This window comes from Emydura macquarii, unplaced genomic scaffold (genome assembly GCF_026122565.2).
Source record: "Emydura macquarii macquarii isolate MOO-44397 ecotype Brisbane River unplaced genomic scaffold, CSIRO-AGI_Emac_v2 contig_1230, whole genome shotgun sequence".
In the NCBI taxonomy this organism is placed as follows: Eukaryota; Metazoa; Chordata; order Testudines; family Chelidae; genus Emydura; species Emydura macquarii.
This window is the reverse complement of record NW_027131367.1, coordinates 13,326,868-13,348,938: the sequence shown is the minus strand read 5'-3', so window position 1 is coordinate 13,348,938 and position 22,071 is coordinate 13,326,868. Positions and strand designations below refer to the sequence as shown.

Below are 22,071 nucleotides of genomic sequence, written 5' to 3'. Positions count from 1 at the left end.
TCATTCTAGCACCAGTGTGTCACTAGAAACTGAAATGACGAGAGACTTTATGGGGCAGACTGTCCTCATTTGTATCAATGATGTAAAACTGCTGTAATTCCAATGTAGTTATTCCTGGTTTACACTGGTGAGGGTGCAACATAGCCCTGAAGTTATATTGTTCCCTCTGAACCGGAATCACTTGTCTTGACTGTCAGTTAAGTTTCAACACTGGAGTTAGTCAATCTTGGGAAGGGTCAATAGTTTTCCAGAATGGTCAAAAGACACGATGACTTGCTGTTGCACAAGTTATGGCTTAACTGCTCTGACAACATGTTGCAAGTCACCAGCTTTAAAGGTCAGCAACCCAGCTTCAAGAAGTGGTGACCTTCCCTCTGCAGAAGAGAACTCAGGAGTCAAGGCTACTCATCTGACACCCTCATGACAGGAACACAGTTCAAAAATGGGTAAATACTGGGCTGGAATCTTTGATTTTATCAGTTAAAGCACCTACCCTGTAAGAAGCAGGTCCCTCTGGGGAGGATCTGGAGCCAGGTTGGTGCCACCATCAATCGGCCATGGCTAAAAAGAAAACACTCTTGAAGACCACACAATGACTTTCTGAAGTGAGAGTGCAACTGAGCATGCCATAGAGAGGGAGGAGAACAGGAAAGCAGGAGTTTCAAGGAAAGTGCATCTGTCTGTGCGTACTGTTAGCCTCTGTTCGGATTAAGATTAGGTGTACTACTTCTGATCTCATCAGCTGCACTTTTTCTCCTAGGAGTGATTATATCCAAGTTTCCTCTTTAAGAAGCTGCTGTGGCTGAAAGCTTCTGGTTTAGAAGCAATTTTGCTTGCTAGCACTGACTACTGCAAACATTCTGTGCTGCAGCTCACTTTAATGGGAACTGATGAAAGCCTGAGAACTTTAGGTATTTTGAATTCCAAATAGTTGTCTTCACTATGTAAGTGGTATTTTGGGAGCAGGCCTTCTCAGTCCTACCACCAACTACTACAGTGCTCTACTTGGCACTCTGCAGAGAGCAGGGAAGAAAAGATACCAAGTACATTATACTGTTCTTATGTGCATGGGAATAGGTTTGTGCTTACAGCTGCCATACCATATTCGAGTAATGAGAGTTCTGCTTGCTTCCAGTGCTGATCACCCTTTCCCACAGTTTCAGTGGGATATTGGAGACGTGGTGTGAACATGTGATGGCTGAGCAATGGAGAGATGCCAGGTATGGAGGCTGGACTGCTTGCCAGTTTGCACTCTTCAGGTCTATTACCACTAGCTCTTCCTCAGCTAGCACCACCATAGCAGAGGGGTCATCAAACTCTGTGCAAAGAAGATTCATTGAGACTGTTCAACTGGGTTATTCATTGGCTTCCGATAGTGCTTTGATTAGATGATGAACCTAGTGCTTTAATCATGAAATTGGCTACCTAAGATCTAACAGTAGAAACAAGCTTCTTATAGAATAGGTACAAAAATATATTCCCATGAAGCTTCTCCCAACAAACGTGAAGTGAACAGCAGTAAATACTCCTTCTCAGCTATCTTGGGCTAATCTGCCTATTTAGGCCAGAAACTCAAGATATTAACTCTTCGTTAAGACAGTCAGATTGGACTCAACAAGTTTGACAAAAACCTCAGCAGTAGCAATAGAAAGTCCTGCACAGGGTTGGCCACAGCAGGAGTCAGACTTGGTCAACAGTGTCACTTGTTAAGTGTGACAAAGTTCTCATTTAAACTCTCCAGTGGGAGGGATAGGAGTACCAAAGGGTACATCTATACCGCAATAAAAGAACTGCAGCTTTACCCGGGTCAGCAGACTTGGGATGGGGGACTAAAATTGCAGCAGACATTTGGGCTCAAGTTCCAAGACCCCTCCCCTCTTGCAGGATCTCAGAGCCTGGACTTCAGCCATGGGCCGAACATCTACACTACTATTTTTAGCCCCACAGCCTGAGCCCTGTGAGCCTGAGTCAATTGACCCGGGCTCTGAGACTCAGTGGCATGGGTTTTTTATTGCAATGTAGATGAACCCAAAGAGGCCTTTGACCTACGGTTCGCTAACAACAGCTAGGATGGATGGGTATGTCGTCACCCCAGCAACGACTGGATTTAGTGCTATGTTAAGACCTCAGTCCCTCAAGGCTAAGCTGCTTAAAAGCAGTAACATGGCAGGTTCTGGGAAACGCTGCCCTGCTTGGAATTGACAAATATTTAACATCTCAGCTCTCCGACATCTGAAGTTTCCCTTCCTCTGGTGTGCTGTGCCACCTGCACTGTTTAAAAAGAGCATCTTTATACTTGTAACAGCACCACAAACATTGATTACATACCCCCAAAACACTGTTAATACAACCAGAGAGCTGAGACTTGTAGCATTCTGTATTACAGTATATGGCATTAACATTCATCAGAGGCCCAATCAGAATTTTGCTAAGGAGGGGGCCCAGGTTACTGGCTGCCCCAAATTTAAGTGAGTGGCATTTGATAAGCCCTTCATCAACACAGGGGGCTGGCTAGGCCAAATCTGAGTGAACCACATTGTGTCTTGGCACACAGGATCACAATGCCACTCACGGCCCAGAGAGCACTCTTGTCATCTGGTCATGGGAGGGCATGGGCCCTCTGGGCCCCTTTCCCCTCACTGCATCCCAATATCCATGCTTTTACACATGTTGCAAGGTGGCCATGTTACAACTGATGGGAAATCCAAAATTGGGCACTATTCATAACCTAAATGGTTTATTAATGCAGGTTTTGCAGCTCTAACTAGCAACATATAAACTACATAAATATACTTGTAATTTCAGTGGGAAATCTAAGAAGTGAACACAGCTGCATTCACGTCAACACATGGTAACCATGCCCACTTATCATACCTAAACAGCCTTGCTCTCTTTTGCCACATCTCTGCTCACAACTCTATATGGGTTAGTTTTCCACCATTAGTTCCACCTCCTGCTCACTTGTCTGACCATCTGAATTATAAGACTGACCAGTAACAAAATCTGCTAAACAAACCCTACAAGACCACTCGTATTAAAATTCACTTCAAGTGAATTATTTCCCTGCCTAACACTGGGCTGGGAATCAGGTGACCTGGATTGTATTTCTGGCTCTGGGAATGGCCTACTGTGTAACTGTAGGCTAATCACTTCTGTGCCTCAGTTTCTCCATATATAAAGTAGGGGGATATAATACAATAAAAGAGCTAAGAGTTTTGTTATTTTGCTACTCAGCCTGCTGTCATTCACTGTGTTGTCTAATTCAGATAAGATCTTTGGGGCAGCAACCAGTCTCTTGTACAGTCAGAGTACCATACACCTATCAGCACTATATAAACATAGTGAGCACTGCACCTTGGGACAGAGATAACAGTACGAGCAATGCATAGTCAGAGTACCACACGTGTTTTAAAAGAAGTTTCTTCTTGCAGACAAAGGCACTAGTCTTCACTGAGCACTACGTTTACAGCAAGAAACTGTTTTAATTTATCCACGTTGAAGGAAAGTGTCGCCGAGTATTGCACATCTCCCATACATCCACCCACCAATAGCTGAAAACAAACACGAACTGCCAATCTGCATGTATATTTTTTGAAAAGTGTTCTCACAGACTGAAGATGGGAGGAAGGGGAAGAGCTGCCTTCTAGAATCATGCTGCTATACACAAGCTTTACACTCATTAATTTAAGTGGCTTTGGTATATAATAACCTCTCACTACTTCCATCATGAGGAACACTTTAAGAGGCGTATGAGGTGAGCTCAGCAAATCCACTTGTCTTAGGCACTCAGCCACAAGGAAGCTTGCTGACCACAGAAACATTGTTTAAATGTAAATAACTTCCTGGTCTGAAGTGCTAGAGCTAGAACTTCCTCTAATAGCTCCTGTGTGCACACATTAGAACATGTGTTAACTGGAGGAGTCAATTCTTGGGCAGACCCCGTGTGGTAGCTTTAGTTATTTCAGGCTAAAGGTTCTTAATTCACATCCAGGAATTGCACATGCAAGTGTCAGTGTCATGACCATAAAACTGATTATTTCAGCTTTAAATCTATTCTCGTCAGCATCTTAGAGCTGACACCTCTCCAAGGTAAAAAAAATGGGGCTCATGTCTTTTGCTTCTTTATGATGTGTAAAGGAGGACCGAAAGGTTGTCTTTTAAAATAAGACATTCAGGTCTTGTTTACCCTGGAAGACACTGTAGCTTTATCTATAATAGGCAGTCTAGTGTCGATAAGGTTATGGTGAAAAACATCTTTCCTGCTTTCATCATACATCAAAAAGAAGCAATTAAAATCCAGCCTGAAAAATCCTTTAAAGCCACTTGTAAGAATACATGGAAACAGCTACAGCATTTAGTTTCCAAACTAGATGTCTGCTTCTCCAAGACATTTATCTATGAAAACCTGCAGCCTGCTCTGTATTAGACCACCATAAACTGAAAAACCTAGCAAGGCTAAATTGCATGACAGGAGCCCACAAAACCCCTTGAGGAACTTAAGAGTTTGCAATTCACTCTCATTCATCTTTTTGTACTGTATATTTCTATAACTTGAAATAAGTAAGTTGACATCTATTTTGAAGGTCAGCTCAGTAGCAATAATTAAATGGCCAGGAGAAGCAGAAAGATTGGGGAAGGGGGGGGAGGAGTGGAAGAGTCAGATTGGGATGACAGACACATTCAGATTTGATAGATAAGGAGAGGAAGTGATTCCAGTTAATGAAAACTCAGGCAGCAAATGCAAGCAGGAATAGGAGAAGCTATGGGAAATGATGATGGGGAATGGTGGAACATTTCTAAACTCTATGAAAAATATGAACATCTGTGTTGGCCAGCAGAGAGTTAATAATAAAATGCTTTGCATACTGACCCTTCGTTGTAACCTTGCCTTTTGTTCATATGCTACTTGGAGCCCCATGTCATAAACCCACACAGAGTAATTAAGAAAACCACTCACTCCCAGTGAGAGATTGTTTCTTTTAATTACATTCTTTTGATGTGCTGTCTCTTAACAGCAATATTCATAGCTCAATCTCACAGTTTAATCATGCCTGATGGCCAGCCTTGCTCTGTTTCCATGAGTTGATAAGAGCAAGAATGACAGTACAAAAGTGGTTTTAGTGGATGCATGCAAAGTTTGTAGCTGACCCAACTGCTGTCAGTGTTTCACACTGCACTTATAAGTGGCATTTTTAGACATTTACAATGATACAAAACTACTCAACACAAAACAAAAAAGCAGTGCTTTGCATCTAAGTTACTACTTTGCCATACCCAGAGTCTCCACCCACAGCAACTCCAGGCTGCCTCTTACTCTTCAGAAGAGAAGGTGTATCTTCCCACCACATACCTGCAGCAGGATCTGCATTGCAGATGACAAAGAAGTCTATCACCCGTGATGTGAAGTCAAAGGCAGTCTGCTTGCTGCCATGGATGACAGAGATACTGTGGCGGTCACCGTAGCTAGCCCGGGGCATCCCTCCTTGGAATATAATGTAAGGTAGCCTTAAAAACACAGACACAGTGTTTGTGCTCACTCTTTAGATTCCATTTATTTCACTGTAAACTTATTAACTGAGAAAGTCTAAAGGTCCCCCCACGTCTGACAAAAGCTCCCTACAGTGTTATTCAAAAAGGCTACACTGTGAGACCAGTGTAGTCAGCAATGGATTACAAGATACTTGTGCTCCCCTCCCCCCATCCCATTATTTTAAGCATCTCTTGTGAACAGCAGATGGGAGGGAGACGAATAACCAAGAACCTACCCATTCTTTGTCGTCTGCCAATAAATCTTGACAATTGCCTTGCAGGGGAAAGGACCTAGGATGACAGATTTGCAAAGTTACCACAATTGTAAGATGCATCTTGCATTAGCAGTTCGTTCGTATTTCTAGCGAGGTGAAGCAGAGTGGAAACTGAAGGCCCTTTTTAATTATTTTGCTTTATACTGACAAAAATGCCAAATATATGGTAGGGCCACATGAGCTGGAAAGTGTGTGGAGCAATGGCACCTCACTGTGCTGCACTCTGAGAGCTGCGGTACTTTCTCTAGGAGGGGCCATTTCTAGTAGCATTATTCAGTGCGAGGAAAGCGAAGGCCAAAGGTACTTGACGTGTATTGCTGACAGAAGTACCACGTGCTGTACCTGGCTGGCAAGGGCTAGGAATGCTGCACTAGAAGCCAGGTGAACTCCAGAAGGGCCTCAATTTCCAGCACTCTCTTCTGGTTAATACAGGGCTAATAGTGAGCTCTAGAGGCCAGCTCAGGACAACAGGGTGGCCTCCATATGTCAAAAGGAAGAAGTCACCCTCTTCTGAGAAGTTTCAGCCAACAGGAGGCATCACTTCCTCTTCAGCACTCAAACAACAAACTGGAGAACTCCATTTAACCCATACAGAAGAGCCAAGTGACTCCTGCTAAAGAACTGGACACCTCACTCAGGACAAGGAATAAAACTGAATCCCTAGCTCCTTTTCTGATAAAATGAGCTATGCTTCTGTACACAAATCCTTCCTCCAGATCATCCATGCTCAGTACAGACATCAAGTCAGAAATCCTTGCTTCAGTAGAGTTCAAACCCAAAGCAAACTGGATCTGAGAGACCCCCCTTGAGTTAAGAGGTTTACAGACGATTGGGGCAAGAGCCCTGCATTTCTCATGACTATACACCAGAGGAGAGCTTGACTCTCAGATCCCACAGGGGCTTGAAGTGAGTTTGAGTTTAAGACCAGTTCAACAAAAACAGTTGAAGTCTCAGCACAGAAGCAGTTTGTTTCTAATCACACACATACTGACCATAAGGCACTTTGCTTTCCAGGGGCTCTGGCTGCCTGTTATCATTAGATACTGGCCACAGGGCGTAACTTCCATCATAATGGCAGCTAATGATTTGACGGCCATCCTTCTGCCAAAAGAGGTTCTCTAGTTGCTAGGGAGGAAGAGAGATAGAATGACCAATATCCAGAGGATCATTAACCCCACCAAAACCAAAATACACACTCATAGGAGTGAAATAACTGAGTTGGATCTGTATGTCTGCTGAGAACCCTGGAGGGGGAAGGGCGCACCTTCCCCAAACCCAATGACTTCAGACGGCATTAATACCTGACTGCCCAGGAAGTGGTGTGACACTCTGTTATTATGCAGGTCCCAAAGGACAATGAGGCCCCTGCTGTATCCAATCAGAATCTGGTCAGGATTCCTGGGATGCTCCCGTAAGGCTTCCACCAATTCAAGTGACCGCCTGTTACGATACTCCTCAGGCACCCTGGGCAAAAAGGAGAAAAATTAATCCACATGCAACTGATTATGACAATCAGATGGACAGCTTAAGTATGGGAGAGAAAAATGTTGGGAGTGACAGGGAAGGTGAAACTATGTGCAGAGTGAGAACAAGCACGGTATCTTTTCAAATACCCTCCAGGCAACAGAGATCCTTACCACTTGCAGGGCATTAAGCAGGGAAGCTACTGTGGAGCCTCTACATGATAGGATCTCCATGTCCAGTCCCACCATCAGAAGGGGAAATCAGATGCATGTGATGCAATCTACTGCAGGAGGCCTACAAAGCCGGGAGAAGCCAGGCTGTGAGCTAGCTCCCTATCCAGTCCCACTGACGGGCAGGGAAGGGGTGGAGAGGAGAGCCACAGCAACGAGATAAAGTTGACACAAGTCTGTAAGCAACTGTTTGTGCTTAAGGCCAGCTCTGAAAGCAACGCATTCCACAAAATGTGTTTTTGGGGAGACCTCCCCACCTCAAAAGGTTACAGGGACAAAGAATCAGGGCAAATTTTTCAAAAGCATCCGAAGCATCTTAGGAACCTTGTGCACTTTTGAAAATGTTACTTTGAGTTTCTGTGGACATGGGAAAGAGGTAGCAGCTTTGCCTATCACCCATACAAAAAATTAAATGTCTTGTCTGGAGTCTTCAAATGAATTTAATATTTGTTGGAGAGACTGGGATATGTAACCATTAGAGGAGACAGGCCCAGCGTTTGCAGACATACTGCATGCTTTCCCTACATAATTCTGCGAAGTTCTACAGCACTTCTACTATGAGCGCCTTGGGTTATTCCTGACCAGAACATACAATCTGTATAACGCTGACAAACTATGATTCAGAGTTAGGATTAGTTTCTCCAACATTTACAGCCTGTAACCGTTAACGTAAACCAGGTCCTAGTGTAGAAGCTGGAATAAAAAATTAGTTAAGTGCACCACTCTGGAACTCTTTCCTTCTGACTGTCATGCCTATACATAACAAATCCCATTGGTCAATGTACCCATTTGCTCACCGCTGCAGTACTGCCTCAGAGCTGATGGTCCTATCCTCTAACACTCTGAAGAACGGGAGCTCTACCACAAAGACGTTACCGCTCTCGGTGCCGAGGTACAAAACTTCCCGCGAGGAATGTGGAAGGACAGCGGTTATCTGGGTAGCACTTGGCGGAGATCTGTGGATGCAAAAAGAATCCAGTTAACTGCCTATGAAAGATCAGTTGTAGAGAGTAGCAGCTACGGTATTCATTTAAACTTAATTGAGCCTCAAATGAAAGCTGACACCTGCTTCACCACAAACCATTTGCAAGACATTCAGTAAGTCTTTTATTGAATAAATGGAGCTTTGAGCCAGGAACTTGCATTTTTGGAAACAGAACACCAGCTTTAAAATAAACCTTGTCAAAAAGCCATTGATCCATAAACGCACTGATAGAGAGGTGCGTGCATTAGTCACTAGTATGGGGACACTCATCTTATCTAACTACCCAAAGGAGCAGAAAGAAATAAGTTGTCCAGAGACTGGACAAAATTAAACTAGAAATATTGGGATATTTTAAATAGTGGCTTAAATGGTTTAATTAAATCTGTGGATGCACTTATTGATTTAAGACTAGTTAAAGGGGTAAGCTAAACAGATATAAGCCAGGTTTAAACTGATTTGAGAGTGTATACAGAGTTGCACAGATTTAACTAAATCTATTTTTAAAATAGACCTTTAAATTGGTACAGCTCTGTATTTCAATCAGGCCTCCAAGGCCGTATTCAAATCCTGTTGGCATCACTGGAAACATCCCTATTGACTTCAGGAGAAAGTGGATTGGGCCCTAAATCAGGGCCCTGTGACCTAAGCCATGTCAGAGTCCATTTCATTAGCTGGTGTGTGGATGGCATAGGAAGTGCAATATTAGAGCACATTACCCAGGAGGCCCCCGCAGTGTGAAGCGTTGCTCCTCCAGCAGCTCAGATGCCCCACTATGCTGCTTCAGGCTCCAGAGATGCAAGCTGTTATCATCCAGCAGGGTCACCAGCTGGCACTAAAAAAAAAAAAATATACAGAGAGAGAGATGATAATAAAGAAAGCAACCTATTTAAAAGCAGCACAACAAGTCAAGCAATAAACTACTGCTGTTCAGGGATTATCTCAAGTTAATGCAGGATTTAGGACCCACACACACAGCTACAGTGGTGGGTTTTATACAGTTGTATTCAGCAGAATTCTGCTGACCCAAGCAGTAAGGAACTTTTGGAACACAAAATGGACTACAGGCTGAAAAGTATTTATTGCCTGCTTCAGTATCCAGTACACCGGCATGGAGGAAGGAGGGCCTGATGCTCTGAAAGATGCAATATTAGTTGCACTTTCATCAGTTGGGCAGGCCCACACTCTGCAACCTATTTCAGAGAGCTGTGTTGTAGCTAGCACACAGTATTTCCATTCCTCACTGTTTGCTGACGTGCATACACACCCCTCCACGCCCCTGCTTTGGGAGTTGCTGGTGTATTCCATTACACCACTCACCCTGCAGTCTCTGTGTCCAACTTCCTTCTCAAGGGTGGTGCCACAAAGTCCTTTTAGGACCTCAGCCCCGCCAGCTATACATTCAAATGAAGCATTTTGGCTGCTGAAACCACACCTGGTACAACATGTAATACTCCCCAATGGGAGTTTCAGTTGATACTATTAAGTTTTGGATGGTTTAACTATCTAGAGCAGTAGTCCCCAAAATGTGGAGCATGCCCCTCTAAGGGGGCATGGAGGAACATTCAGGGGGGGTGTGGCAGGACCTGGGCCAGCACCCACAGGGGACAGGGAGAGCGCGCCACCCAGCCCCCCTCTGTTCCACCACAGCCGCAGCTCCGGCCTTGACCTCGGGCTCCTGGCCCTGGGGGCGGGGCACGGACCAAAAAAGTTTGAGGACCATTGATATAGAGAATTCACACCCTCCCATAATGCAACGCAGCTCACCCCAAATGGGTGAGTCAGGCAGTAAAGAGGTTGGGCCTGTTAGTCAGTCAAGTTGCAGTGGGGGGGATGCAGTTAAGAAGCCAGCAGGCATCTAATTTTATCTTCCCATTTTTAGTTAGTGGTGAAGCCACACTATGCAAGAGCAAAGGAAGGCAGCTTAAAAGTAGCTAGGTAGCCAAACCACGTCAGGCCAAAGAATGATGAAACCTGCTGAACAGCAGCTGCTGTTTCATCTGGAGAGCACTGCACAGCGCAAAGGAAAATGGGTACGATCCCACTACAAGAACGCAGGTTACAATACAAAAGGAAGTCCTTGCAGTCAGCCTCTTGCAACAGCAACTATTCTGTTGCCACTATCACCAGGTGCGCGTTCTGTGTTCAAGTGGGCAAATCCTCTGTAGATTTTAAAGTTTCTCTCTCTTTATGACTAAGATCTTCACAACAATGGGTGCAATTTACAGCACAATGAACAACACTGGGGAGACCTGTCACAGACCCAGCAATTCTAGGACACAGACATTACACAGCACAAAGGTTTCTAGAACTCAGGGTTTGGAAGTGAGTCCAGCTACCCTCCGTTTCCAACTGACTGGGTTTTCAAAGCTGCTTACATACACACACCACAATTGAGGTGTACGAATTCCACTCACCTGGCCAGGAATGAAGTGTATCTGCGTGACGGTATTGTTCTCTTCATGTAAACCCATAAACTCCACTCCAGGAGCTCCATATCTGAAACGTTTGTTGAGTACCAACAGTATTAGAGATGACCCACAGCTACAATCACTTCATAAGTAGTTGCTAGCAAATGAGATGAGATTTAATTAAAAACCAAGGGGGGTTAGTGGCGATCGGAGATTTCTTTGAATCCATGCATGCCTGGTTTGAGTTTAGTGTGCACACAACAATGGAAAGCAGGTACAGGAGGTTTTACTTGGTAGTTTGAAGAACATGCAGAAAGCTAGGTCCAGCCACCCTTTCTTCAAAAGTCTTTAGTGGTTGCCCAGACACTACAATCCCTGCTTAATCAATCTGTAACCAGGAGACAGATGCCTTCCTGCAGAGTCCAGCGTCTCTGAACACAAACAGCGCTGGAAATGATTAAGCAAGCACTGACAGCTCTAACTTTTCCTTTCTGGGTGGGAGTGACTCGCCTCTTCCATTGCAAGCTCAGCTGGCCTTGTGTCATGGGAACCACCTCTCAATGTCTCTATGTACAGGGGTTCTCAAACTGGGGGCCATGACCCCTCAGAGTTGTGAGGTTATTATGTGGGGGGAGAGGTTGTGAGCTGTCAGCCCCCACGCATGTGGGGCTCTGGCTGTCAGCCATGCACAGGGCTGACCGCTCAGGCCCTTCAGAGCTGGGTGGCTAGACAGCAGTGGCTGCTGGCTGGGTGCCCAGCTCCAAAGACAGCATTGCCTCCCAGCAGCAGTGCAGAATAAGGGTGGCAGAGCATGGGGGACGGGGGTCATCACTTTTTGTGTGGAGAGGAAGGTAAATCACAGCTTGAAACATTTTCAAAGGGAGCCCCAGCAAAAAACGTTTGAAAACCCCTGGTCTACACAATACGTGCTATCCTGGGACTGGACATAAAAACTGCCTTCGACAGTTTTACTTCTGGCCCAATATCTGAGGACTTTAGGGTCCTGGAGGATAACTAATCCAGGAAGCAGAATGGCCTTATGGCTTAAACTTCAACCTTTGAGATATTGAATAAAAATTGACTCCCTCTCCCGCTTCAGAGTATTAAGATAGCCTTGGAAATTACAATAAGGGACAATCAGCCTTTAAGGCCAGAAGGGATGATTATGCTTACCTAGTCTGATGGTCCACAAAAGATCTTACTTGCTAAAAGGAATTTGTTGTATGCAGTGTTGTAGCCATGTTGGTCCCAGGATATTAGAGAGAAAAGATGGGTGAGGTAAGAGCTTTTATTGGACCAACTTCTGTTGATGAGAGAGAGAAGCTTTCGAGCCACACAGAGCTTGTCTTCAGGTCTGACCTGAAGAGCACTGTATAAGCTCAAAAGCTTGTCTCTCGCACCAACAGAAGTTGACCCAATAAAAGCTCTTACCTCACCGGTCTTGTCTCTCTAAAGGGAACTGCATCATTTCATTCCCTTTTAGTGCTTCTGTATAATACGGTATATACAAATGTTAAATGCATTATATGAACACAACTGCATATAAAACTGATAAGAGAAAATAAGATTCATTAGGCTTGTTCCATATACTTTGCTCATTTTTGAAGATCATCTATTTCACTACAGACGAGATATAAAGTGCAAAATTAAGTGAGGGTAATCAACTATCCCTCTAAAAGCAGTGCTAGAGCTCAACAGAATGGTTACTGGGTGAAGTTCTTTGCTTTGTTGGTGGGATATAACTCCAGACAATCTGAGAATCCAACCTGACACTGCAAATTCTGAATCACATGTGTAGAAAGGATACAGTTTGATGGTTCCTGATCTGGTCCCAATGGCCATAAGATGGAGGGAGGGGCTGTATCCCAATGCACTGGGCTGGTGGGGAAATCCATGTTCTACAGTCTGGTGAAAACAAAAAACACCCAAAGAACATGTAGTTTCATGAGCACTGTGCGCTATACATGGACATGGAAGCCAGAAATTAAATATGGTTTGGTTGTTTGAAATATAGCATTTTCAAAGATAACATTTTAAGTGAAAAGATGCTCTGACAGAACAAGTTTGGGTTGTCTCGGCTCAGCTCTATTCTATCAATAACCATCAAATTGACTTACCAAGATCGCCTTGTTATTCATCACAGATGCATAAGAATTGAACTGCATAACATCCATCCTCTTATGGATAGCTTGTATATCAATTCCTGCTGGCAGCCTTATGGCAAGTGCCCAGAATGGACTGTACCAGCAAAGGAGGCAAGGTACCTAAGTAGGCTTCCCACAGGGCAGTTGGGAAAACTGTGGTGAACCTGGTATCCAATTCCCAAACATAGCACAGAACACTGTGGTACTATTTAGAAGCCTATCAAGCCATATAGCTCAGAGGCTCTGTTACTGATTATAAAGAGATGTTCGTAACTCTAGCAGATAAAAGCACAAAAATGAGCTTGTTTGCTTTTCGTGACTTCCGTAAAATACATGCCTAGACCAAAACATACCATTTGGAATGGATGTTTACTACCTACCTATGTATATAAAAGTTTACTGAATGCAAACACCTATGTAAAGTGTTTACATAGTAAACATAGTTGCTGACTGCAGTATTAAGACAATGTCATTACTGCAGAATGGTTTGAAAACAGCTCAGAGTCTAGTCTTCAAAACTGCCAGTGTATAGCTGGCCCAAACCCCGGATATCTGAACATTATGGTCACCATGGTTGATCTGAAGATAGTAGATATAATTAGATAAGAGATTTGTAGGTTATGCGCTTCTAGAGCACGTTGTTCGAATGCTACAGAATGGGAAGTCGTTGCTAAACAGACAGCATGGACAAGTCAGAGAACAAAGAGTGCAGCTTTACTTAGGCCTGGTCTACATTTAAAAGTTTTGCTGGCATAGCTACATCAGCTAGGAATGTGGGGAAACCCTCCCCCCCACACTTCTAATAGAGATAGCCACGCTGATAAATCAATCTAGAGAACATGCGATTGATTATACTGGAAAAAGGTCCATGCAGTGTGCAGTGAACAGGCAAATGCTACATTGGCAAGAGCACTCTTGCTGGTATAAGCTGCATCTTCTTTAGGAGGGTTTACTCATATACTACTATACACACAAACCATTTCTAGGAGATGGGGCTTTACTCTTAGAAGCACCACCTCAGACTGAAGAGCTCTCCCACTCTCTCTCATTTGTTTATTCTGTGCACTTTGTGTACAGTCAGTTTCCCCTGTTTGCGAGGCGATCAAGAGCTTGAAAAGATACCCCAGGGAAACATAGGGAAAACATTTCCAGATTTGTTTCTTTTTTAAATATAGTAACAAGTTAGGATTAGATAGCAACTGACCTGGAATGCAAACTTGTCCTACAGAGAGGAATGTGGGCAACAGTGCAGGAGCACAAGGAGCAAGTTTTGGGGTGAAGGCATTAGCCTTATACAGGCCTCGCTTCATAGAGTAATCATGGGAAATATCTGGAATAAAGGACCACTAATAAAGAGTCAGTGCAACACCTTCTACCAACCCTCAATTACCTGCTTTGGTTAGTCCAATACCAGTAAAAAAGAAAGGAAACAATCTGCTTTAGGATGGAGCAATGATTCTGTATATAAAGTACCGTAAAGTACAATGAGCCACACATGTGCTTGGTATTATCTGAAGACAATTACTCATTTCTGCTTTCTCTGGTTTGAATCCTTATCACTTGAAATGTGACGTTTCAGGGCTGTGATATTTTTTAAGTTTTTTTTAAATCCACACCTTAAAACAATATAAAGTACTCTCCCATTTCCCCCAATTTACTGTTTCAGGTCACTAATGGGACTGTGTGTTATTTTTAAGTAGGGTTTGCTTAAATGTGATTAAAGAGAAATAGTTATTCCATTTAATACAATCTAGGGTGAAGGTGTCTTCAGTCAAAACCTTGAGAGCAGTAACGTTCAAACAACTCTAAGATAACAATGTTTATGCCACAACTGATATAAGTGGCATTTGAACTCACATTTACAGAAGTAGAAGGAGAGCTAATTCATCTCAGTGGCATTCTACCATATTAAAACCGCACTAGGTACCACAAATGCATTACCCCTGGATTTCTGTAACTTTAGGATAAGTAAAATCTGTCCACGCACAGAAATTATGCTAACTATTTTTAAAACTGACATCTACACCTTGTCTGGAATGAAAGTATCATATGGGTTCATTTCAACCTCCCAATAAAAGTAAAAGATACAGATATACAGTTCTGGATTCCAGGACCTCTAAAATCAATTCCCCCCTTTTCCACATCCAAAAGAAGTAATTTTTTGTGCTGTAACAGCGGCTGTAAAGAGGACCATATTAAGCAATGAGTTCGCAGTGACAAGCTTTATTGTCTTTGTTCCCAAATTTTCCTGATCCAAGAAATAAAACTGAGTGTTCCATCAGCACATTCTGCCTATTCAGTTCCTAAATACGGTGCACTTAATGGAGCTCAAGGCCCAAGGGCAAAGAAACGGATGGACGATAAACGCTCGCCACTGATCATAAAAAGTGGAAATGTGGTTCATAGGTCTTCCCCTCCCCCAGCTGCAGACACAAAAATCCTAATGCATTTCAAGGATACAGGAATCTCCTGCCCATAGCAAATGCAAAAACAGTTAGCTGCAATTTAATGGGTTTATTTTTACAGCACTGCAGCAGGTGTGCCTGCTGCTTTACAAACACAAGATAAAACATCTGCAATTTAAATGTGGCAATGTACAGACAGAGGAGAAAATGGATATAATGGAGTTATTCGAACATGCATCGCTGATGTCTGGTGTGGGGTTGTGCATTTCCAGGTTTGTTTGTTGTTTCTACTGTAGGCAAGAGGGCAGGAAGGGCATTGTGGCAGGTTTGTTGCTGTGTTCAGTGTCGGCATGGAGGTGTGATTTTGCATACAGATTTCTCTCCATTGATTAACCCAGATCTCTTTGCAGATTTATTTTTCCTTTAAAAAAATGCATGTACTATTTGCATGTGAAGTTAGAACTAAGGCAGCAGCTGTTTGGCCGTCCCTGTTTTCCCTCATTCATAGCTAGCTAATGAAAGGAGCAGCCTGTTCTTTCACCTGTTCAGCAGGTGAACCTGTAGTGGGGGGAAGGGAGGATGCTAGTACAACAGAGCCTTTTACTGGTGCCTATGAAATTAGAGCCTCTCCAAAGTACTAATGTGACAGCAACGCTGTCCCCTTCTCAAAAAGGACCTTCTTGTTACTTTTAGAGCAGCTAGGAGGTTTCATTTTCATTTTCCTAAGACTGCAAAAATTAGTTTCAAGTTCAGGGCAAGAGGAAGCGTGGTGTCAGCAGCATTTGAAGAGATGTGTGTTTGGCATTAGTGATATTTACTGCAAGAAAGAAATGGGCAAACAGCTGACTCAACCCAAACTGAAGCTGAGTGGACTGGGTTCATAGCTGTTCCTCCTCCTTTCCCTCCCCTGCACTCCTATGCAGATGTTTTATGACAATGCAAAATAAAGGAACTGCACCTTTGTTAATACTCTCTTTGAGCACCCACTGGTTATTGTTGTTTTCGTCAATCTGTTTGATATAGTTCCTTATTCAGTGAGTTAAAATCAGCCATCCATCACACCAGTTAGCAAGGGGGGTTGAAGAGAAGGAAAAATGCAGCACACATCTCAGCCATAAATTAAATGGAATGCTCCCAGGTTGGTAAGACCAGGTGGGTGAGGTAATATCTTTTCTACAATAACCCAGTTTGGTAATTCAGCTGCAAGACAGGCTGGTTCACCTATGTTACACCTATCATCTAATCAGACAGTGCCAGTCTGAAAATGCTTTGTCTTGCAGGACTTGTACTGAGCCAAAAGTAGCAAATATTATGCTAAAAGCAGGATGACCCCTTTTTAAAAAGCAGATTGCCAAGTACACATACACCTTTCACTCTGTGCTATCTACTGAGCTAAAAGCAGATTCTTGCAACAGGTATATACAAGTATAGGTAGTTCTTGGTCAAACAGAGAAACAGGTATGCAAAGCCAAGTCATCCAAACAGAATGTGGGAAGGCGATTATTTAAAGAGCACATGTTGTTACAAGAGTTTCATAGAAGAGAGGCTGGAAAGCTAACTTGGCTGTAGGGGGTCAGTCCTTCAAAACTATTTGGGTTGTCCATTTCTGACAAAAGGTAATCTCTGGAGAGCGGATAGAAAAGGGAGGAGATGAGAAAAGATGTAACAAGTTGCTGGAACCCAGATGGGAGCCATAGCCTTTAAAATGCTTAAAATGCCAACTGAACAATTACATCATCAAGTTAGGCAGGCGGCGTGTCCTTAAAGTAGCCCCATTCATTGCCGGCATAAACAGATGCAACTCCACTGATTTCAATGGGGTTACACCCTCATCATCAAGCAATGAATTGGCTATGTAGGTATAATGATTTACTGCTACTTACCAGCATCAGAACTGCTGAATTTTACATCTGATATTGAAAAAAAGGGCAAGAAGCAGCCAGGTCCATGTGTGATGTAGTTAGATTCAGGTCTAAATTATCTCAATAGGGAGATACAGCTAAACTGGGATGGAGAAGACAAACCTCATGTTTCAAAAAAATTCCTTCTCCACAGCTGTAATCATTCTTATTGACCGGTTCACAAAGCCACAGTCCAAAAATCCCACCAGAGGACCACAGTCCTGCAAGTGTGGAGATCCAACAAGCACTGGAAAGGAAGAGTAATTTGAGGAAATGTGAAGATTACGCCCTCTGGGATGCTGTCAATTGAAATCCATCTGCTTACCAAGCCTATTTGCATCAGAGGATTCTAGGACAGCTCAATAGTTAAATGCTGGACAAGGAAAAATCCCAGAAATTTGTTCTCTCCCATCAGAAATTTAGGATTTCTAGTTGATACACAAATGCCAGCAATATTCTCTCATTCAGGAAGATTAGTTTGCTCCCAGCTATATAGTACACTGAAAAGGCAAAATAGGAACAGACAGTGCCCGAGGTTATTAGGGTATTCTATTTTTGTTACCAAGATTCTGTCTACTACCCTTTCAATTGTCTCTCTTACACAAGTCAGTAGTGACACTACTCAACTTTTGATGTACTGACATACTTCTCTGCATGGAGAGAAGTTATAGGCACTGGATAGTCATCAGTTTGTCTACTGACAGAACGACAAGCTCTGTATCAGGGTGGGGGCACATCTCAGCCCCAAAAGCAGAAATTGTTTTCTTCTTTTTACCCATTGCAGTTCTCATGTTTATTTTTGTAGTGCAAATCTGTTACAGTAGGTCTACAGAGCAGCTGGAAGGGTGCTTCCCAGCACAGGTAAACAGACACACCCTAACTCTGGCTCCAGTTACTGCACTAAAGACAGCAGTGTGGCTGCAGCAGCTGGGACTAACACCATGTGAGTACTTCCTGGGGGGAGGAAGAGAGATAAGGGGCAGCAAGCTGGGAAGGATTGTACCCAGGCAGCTAGCTCATGCTACAGCAGCTACACTGTTATATTTAGCATGTTAGCTCAAGCAGAGCTAGCGCACGTCTACCTGCACCGGGAAGCACCCTTTCAGTTGCTGTGCAGATATAGCCTTACTTGGGTTGAAGCAGTAACTACATCCCACTAATGCGAGTATCACTATGAATTTGTGTGTATAAAATTATGGACTCATGTTTAAACCTTTATACAGTAATGTGCAATAAGAACTACAGTGGGAATACCTTGGGTCCTGTGACCAGGTTTTATGTTATACACTATTAGCCCTCACAAGCAACACATGTAGCAAACAACAAATATGATTAACAGACATAAGAGATACCACTAACTGCACTGATTAGATATCGCAGACTCCCAACTGAAATTAGACAAAGAAACTGGGCTGTTACTAGTCCCTTCCCAGACAAATCCTTAACCAGCATTATATGCTAGGACTTTTGAAGAATAAATTCAGGAAAGTGCTAAAGAACAGGACTTAAGTGTTCATGAACCTCCACTTTTATTCATGTTTAACTAGGACTGTTCACTAGTAATAGAAAAATTCTTAACCTCTTGGCTCCTCAAATCCATAACCTTTGACATGTCAAAACATAGGTTTGACTTTCTTGGTCCTGCTAGTCTTACACAAGTCTCCATTATATCTAAAGTTTGCTTCTCTGAAGCTCTTTCTATTCTCTCTCTAATAGGAATAATGGAATGAGACAAGATCTAGGCACACGTCTTTGCTGGAAAAAGATGTAAAAACGATAAAGAATTCCTTGCTAGAAAAGCAAACTAAATTCTCCTAGCAATGAGAGTTTCCAACCAATCCCTTGCTAACAAAGAAGAGTGTACAAGGGGTCAGTTTTATTTAAAGAAGCTAATGTGCTATAAAAGAAGGGTTTAATTACTGTGACTAATTACAAAGAGTAAATTACTAAAAAATGAAGTCACCATTTTGCACATATCACATTTTCCTCTGCAGGAAAGAATCAAACATCACCACTGAAATCAGAAAACTTTACATAAAGCAGAGAAAGATATAGCAGTGAAGGTATGCTAGGCATTTTATAAATAGGCAAAAAGACAAGGTTCCTGGCCCGAGTGGTTACACTAACTAAACAGAACTCTCCAAGTGCTGGGTGGATACCAGCACACAGGCATTACTGTTCTCTGTTTGCAGAGAACGGAACCTCCGCAAAAACCTGGATGTACAAATTCAGAACCAGCAGGACAACAGCACAATCACATTTGCCATACACTTACTTCTGCATTAACCAAGGGAGGTATGGCCTGAGAACACGACTCCTAAAAATCTAATTCGGGCTCTCACAGACTCCCACCATGACTTCAGCCAAGTCACAGCCTCTCTCAATCCTTTCCCAGGCCACACCATTGGTAAAAAGGGAATAATATTTGCTTTCTTCCTAAAAGTGTTGTGAGAACATGTGTAGCACTTTAAAAACACAAAACACTGTGAAAGTGCTATGGACACATGGAAATACCTCCTCATTCCCGCAAAGAGAAAATGCCAGTATTGTGTTTTCTCGTGAACACAGACTGAAAACCAAGAATGTGATATCTAAAAGTCCAGATGGAATTCAAGAATGGCCTGTGAGCTTAAGACATGCATACTTACAAACATGTTTGTATTGGGGGATTGCAAAAACCAGCTTTGATTTACCAAATGCCAGGACAATCCATTTCTGCTGAATCTAGCTTTTCCATACATACCTGAATGATCCTTCCCTCCTCTCTCTTCAGTGGCTATGGACAGATTTGCTCTAAGTTTCATGCTGGTTTCCCTTCAAGCTCATTTGAAGAGCCCACCATACCTTGTTAAACTGGAAAAGGTCACGCTTGAGCCTCTCTCTCACTGGATCATATCCGGGTCTCAAAAACCTCCTCATTTTTCCTCTTTACCACCTGGCACCAAAAACCTAATAAAAAAACAAAACCATGTTTAAACAAGTGGGATTTTAGAGTGTAAAAAATTAATCAGAATTGGGTCCTGTATTGTGTTTCAGCAAGTAACACTGAATTCATCAGGAGAGGGAAACAGCACAGCTACATGGGGAGTTAATAGTGACAAACGCAACACCATTGCAGAACATTATCCCAGATAGTAGGCAAATCTTGGATTGCATAATCCCATTTTCATGCTGCTCAATTCTAAAATCCCTGTGGCTTTTAAAGAAACAGTGCAATTTATACTTTGCCGCTTTGTTGTTTTTTAAATTTCTTCACCTGACCTTGTTCAAGAAAGATGACAAGTGATAGAAAGAAAAAGGATATCAAGCAGGCAGAGAAACATTTAAAGAAATCAGCTCAAAAAGCCATCTAACTTCCGGAGTTGGTGGCAGCCTTGACTAGCATCAGTTTTTACCCAGGTAACCCTATAGCTACTGAGCGGAGGAGAGGAAAATAAACATTTTAGGCTGGCTTTACGTGTATAGCATAAGGAGCTGGTGTTGCCTGGAATGTAGTTAGGTTAATTATTAGCCTGCTTTTGTAAAACATCAAGCTTAATCCTCTTCTGAGTGGGGGAGGGGGAGAAAATAGTGCACCTGTGCCTCAGTACAGTGTTACAAGATGGTATAGTTCTCTGTACCTTGTAATTCGAACACTGCCCTAAAACTGTATGATTCACTCTGGGCACCTAATGCAGAAATAAATAGCCCTGACCTAGCCTACCAGCAATAGCACTTGGGATAGCAGGATATGGATTCTAGTACGTAGCCAGGGAAGCAAAGGTAGCCACTTATGTCAGTCTCTGAGGCAGAAAGGTGCACAGTAAATGGGTAGAACTTGAAGATTCAGACCTAGGGTGTGGACTTTTCCCAAGGAAGAGGTGTGTACCTATGTGGAGCAAGGTGGGACTTTATAGTGTGATAGTTTCCCAAACATTTAAAATGAATGTCAGAACTTGTCAGGAAAAAAAGAGGTTTTTTTTATACCTGTGCCCCAGACTACATGGGGCCAGGGACACTTGACTCACGTCACTGGGCTAGACAGGTAATTTAAAGCATTATCTGCCCACAAGGAGCTCTGAGGAGTAGAACAGAGAAAGAAGCACCAAGAGGCTGCAAAGGCTTTTACCCCACTTCTATACAAACAAGTGGAAATCCATCTCTGCATTCCTGCCAATAATGAGGTCATCAACCAAAGCCCATAAATCAGCCAGTCCTTCCTGGAGGGTTGTATTGTATTTGACCAAGGCTAGCAGAAGTGTAAATTTAAACAGCAGACTAAAAGTACAAAACTGACAAGATCAGCAAGTTCTGGTGAGCGAACTTGCAAGTCAGATATCAAGGTGTAATCCCAATTTACAGTCCTAGGTTTGCACCCACAATTGCCTCTAGCAGCTAGGATACATCAGTGTTACTAGCAGGTAGAAGGTTCGTTTGGGTGGAGCACCATTTGGACTGGTTAAAGAAGGAGGGAACAAAAGGATAGATCAGGCAGGTGTATCAGTAAAATTCTGCCAGGATCTTAAAGCAGGTTGAGACGATGCTCTGAGTTGTTCATGGACTATCACTATTATAGCAGTATTGGATCTGATCTTCAGAGGTGCCAAGCACCTGCAGCTCCTTCCAACTGACTTCAACGAAATATGGGTGCTCAGCACTTCTAAAAGTCAGGTTCATAACAATTAGCCCCAGAATAATCTCTGAGCTCAGCCTGCAAAATATCTCTAATCAATCACACACTATAGTTTCAG

At 43.0% G+C, this 22,071-nt stretch overlaps 1 protein-coding gene across 7 annotated transcripts in view; it reads right to left on the bottom strand.

Annotated features, from left to right (window-relative positions):
* The window catches only part of LLGL2 (LLGL scribble cell polarity complex component 2), a 49,455-nt gene that overhangs the window by 15,891 nt on the left and 11,493 nt on the right, over window positions 1–22,071 (bottom strand). For all 7 annotated transcript variants that reach the window (XM_067547559.1, XM_067547561.1, XM_067547562.1 and 4 more), the window contains exons 2-12: window positions 20,186–20,290; window positions 12,699–12,796; window positions 10,898–10,979; window positions 9,200–9,315; window positions 8,296–8,454; window positions 7,106–7,268; window positions 6,797–6,929; window positions 5,766–5,820; window positions 5,351–5,505; window positions 1,101–1,318; window positions 494–561 (exon numbers count right to left, since the gene is read on the bottom strand). In XM_067547559.1, the coding sequence (XP_067403660.1) occupies window positions 494–561; window positions 1,101–1,318; window positions 5,351–5,505; window positions 5,766–5,820; window positions 6,797–6,929; window positions 7,106–7,268; window positions 8,296–8,454; window positions 9,200–9,315; window positions 10,898–10,979; window positions 12,699–12,796; window positions 20,186–20,260 (1,322 nt within the window). In that variant the 5' untranslated portion in view covers window positions 20,261–20,290. The remainder of the gene's footprint in view (window positions 1–493; window positions 562–1,100; window positions 1,319–5,350; window positions 5,506–5,765; window positions 5,821–6,796; window positions 6,930–7,105; window positions 7,269–8,295; window positions 8,455–9,199; window positions 9,316–10,897; window positions 10,980–12,698; window positions 12,797–20,185; window positions 20,291–22,071) is intronic.